The 2430-nt window shown below is 24.1% G+C and overlaps 1 protein-coding gene across 1 annotated transcript in view; it reads right to left on the bottom strand.

Annotated features, from left to right (window-relative positions):
* Positions 1 to 690: 690 nt before the first annotated feature.
* The window catches only part of Phum_PHUM039200 (uncharacterized protein), a gene marked incomplete at both ends in the record, with an annotated part of 6884 nt that continues 5144 nt past the window's right edge, over positions 691 to 2430 (bottom strand). The window contains 4 exons of the mRNA XM_002423088.1: positions 691 to 901; positions 979 to 1040; positions 1115 to 1188; positions 2379 to 2415. Of these exons, the coding sequence (XP_002423133.1) occupies positions 691 to 901; positions 979 to 1040; positions 1115 to 1188; positions 2379 to 2415 (384 nt within the window). The remainder of the gene's footprint in view (positions 902 to 978; positions 1041 to 1114; positions 1189 to 2378; positions 2416 to 2430) is intronic.

The following is a 2430-nucleotide window of genomic DNA, read 5'->3' as shown; positions in this document are numbered from 1 at the left end:
TTAAGGAAGGCAAAAGTCTTTTCATTAAACAACCCAATCATTTCCTTTCTTTACTACCATTATTATTATTATTATTATTATTATTATTATTATTATTATTACGTGATAAATTTTAAATTTTAAATATAAATTTAAATTTTTGGGTTGACATATTGCACATTTTATGAGATTTAAATTAAATTTTAATTAATTATTCACCTTTTTATAAATTTTATATTATTATTATTATTAATTTAAAATAGTTTTTAATTATTATTATTATGTATGGATGTATGTGTACTTTAATTGTTTTAAATTTGATAAAATAAGGGTATAATAATGAGTTTTCTGCATTTTCCCATTTTGATGTAAAATAATTACTGGAATGTTTAAACCCGGTTGGGCATAATTATTTCAGGCAGACATTTTTCAAAACGTTCTTGAGTTTTAAAAAAAAAAAAACCGCGGGAACAAATAACACCACGCGCCATTTTTTTGTTTCTATTGAAAAACTGTAATATTTTTTTCCTACACCTTTCACGCACAAAATTAAAACTCGAACCGAGTCATTTTTTTTTTGTTTTTTAAAATAATTAAGTTTAACGGAAATATTGCCAAATCACATAATAAAAAAAAAAAAAAAAAAAAAAGAAATGTCAATGTTTAATGTTTCGGAAGCTTATCGAAAGCTTCGTCGAATAAAAGCAAATACTACAAACGATCTAACCGATCTAAACGAAAATGATCTTCGGCACCCGGATCCGAAATAACGTTCATGTCGGGATCAGTAAGCATTTGAAAACCGTCAAAATCAATGGGTCCCAATCCCGCTCGAAGTGTTTCATCCGAAGGGAATAAATCCGAATCAAACGAACTTGATATGGTCGAACCCAAACTGGGTTTTGTCAAATCATCCGTCGTACTCGATGAAAAATCTAAAAAAAATTTTTGTTTTTTTTTAATAAATTCGAATGTGATTTGGGGTGGGGGGGAAAAAACTTACCGGTTAAAATAATATCTGGAATACTAGAAGGTGTATTGGGAGTTTGTGGTGTCGTTTGCTGCGTCGATCCTCCTCCACCGCCATTACCACCTCCTCCTCCACTTCCACTTCCACCTCCACCTGTACTTCTACCTGTAAATTGAAGTTGTTGAGAAGAGATGTATTAAAAAATCCACCATCTGTTCCCAAATCTCTACTTAATCCATCTTCCGGTGATATTCCCTAAAATAAAAATTTTTTTAATAAAACAAAAAAAAGGAAACATTAAAATATTTAATAAAAATAAATAAATGCGTACCTGTGTCGTAGTTGTAGAATTCGGAGTCGAAATGTATGTTAAAGAAGCAGACGATGGGCTGTCCATCTAAAAAATTAAAATTAAAATTTTACAAAAAGAAAAAAAAAAGAGGAAAATTCCGCCATATTGGATTTGCATTTTATTATGATTATTTTTAATATATATATATATATATATATATTATTTATCGATTACTATCTCTTAATTAATTAAAAAAAAAAAATTTTTAATTGTAAAAATGGAATATAGACAGTTCGATATTTGATAATAATAATAATAATTTAAAATTCAACAAGTGTTGGAAACAATTGTTTATAAAATTTAAATTTTTTTAATTGAAATTAATTTTTAAAAATGTGTAGTAACATCATCATGCTTCTTTTTCTTTTATTAAATACTTTAAAATATAAATAATTAAATATATAATATATAATAAATATAATTTAAAATATATAAATTTTTTTTTTTTTAAATGTAATCAAGCAAATATAAACAAACAATCATATTAAAAACAAAATGAAAATTTTTTTATATATAAAAAAAAATAAAACAATTTAAAAAGTTTTACAACAAAATAAATAATTAATGCAATAAAATATTTTTAAATAAATAAATGATAATAATAATAATGATGAAAATAAGAAAGGAAACGTTTAATTTTATAAATGGTCAAATGTACCTGAAATATTTAAAAAAAAAAAAAAGAAAATTCTTTTTCATGCTTTCCTTACAACAAATAATTAATTTATTTATTTATTAAAAATTATTTAATTTAATAAATTATAATAAAAACTACCTGGGGGAAAAAAAATAATAATAATAATAATAGTAATTTATAAAATTTTAAACTTTTTTTTAAATTGGAAAATTTGGAAAATTCGTAATTAATTATTTTTTTTTTTTTTTTTTTGAGTGTAGGCATAGAAAGAAATTTTCATCAAATCAATAATATATATAAAGCATAAATATAAAATGTTTAAATAATAATAATAATAATAATAATAAGGCTACGAAATTAAAAATAAATAAATAAATAAATAAAATGATAGTATCGTGCAAGTGCAACAGTCACCTGAATATGTGCACTCCAGCTGCTACCGGACTCCACTAGGCTGTGCACTAGCTGGCACCAATCCTGCGCACGCGCACA

Source organism: Pediculus humanus, genomic scaffold (genome assembly GCF_000006295.1).
Source record: "Pediculus humanus corporis 1103172107384 genomic scaffold, whole genome shotgun sequence".
NCBI classification, from domain to species: domain Eukaryota; kingdom Metazoa; phylum Arthropoda; class Insecta; order Psocodea; family Pediculidae; genus Pediculus; species Pediculus humanus.
The sequence above is the reverse complement of the archived record's forward strand: the minus strand, read 5'-3'. Positions and strand labels throughout refer to the sequence as shown.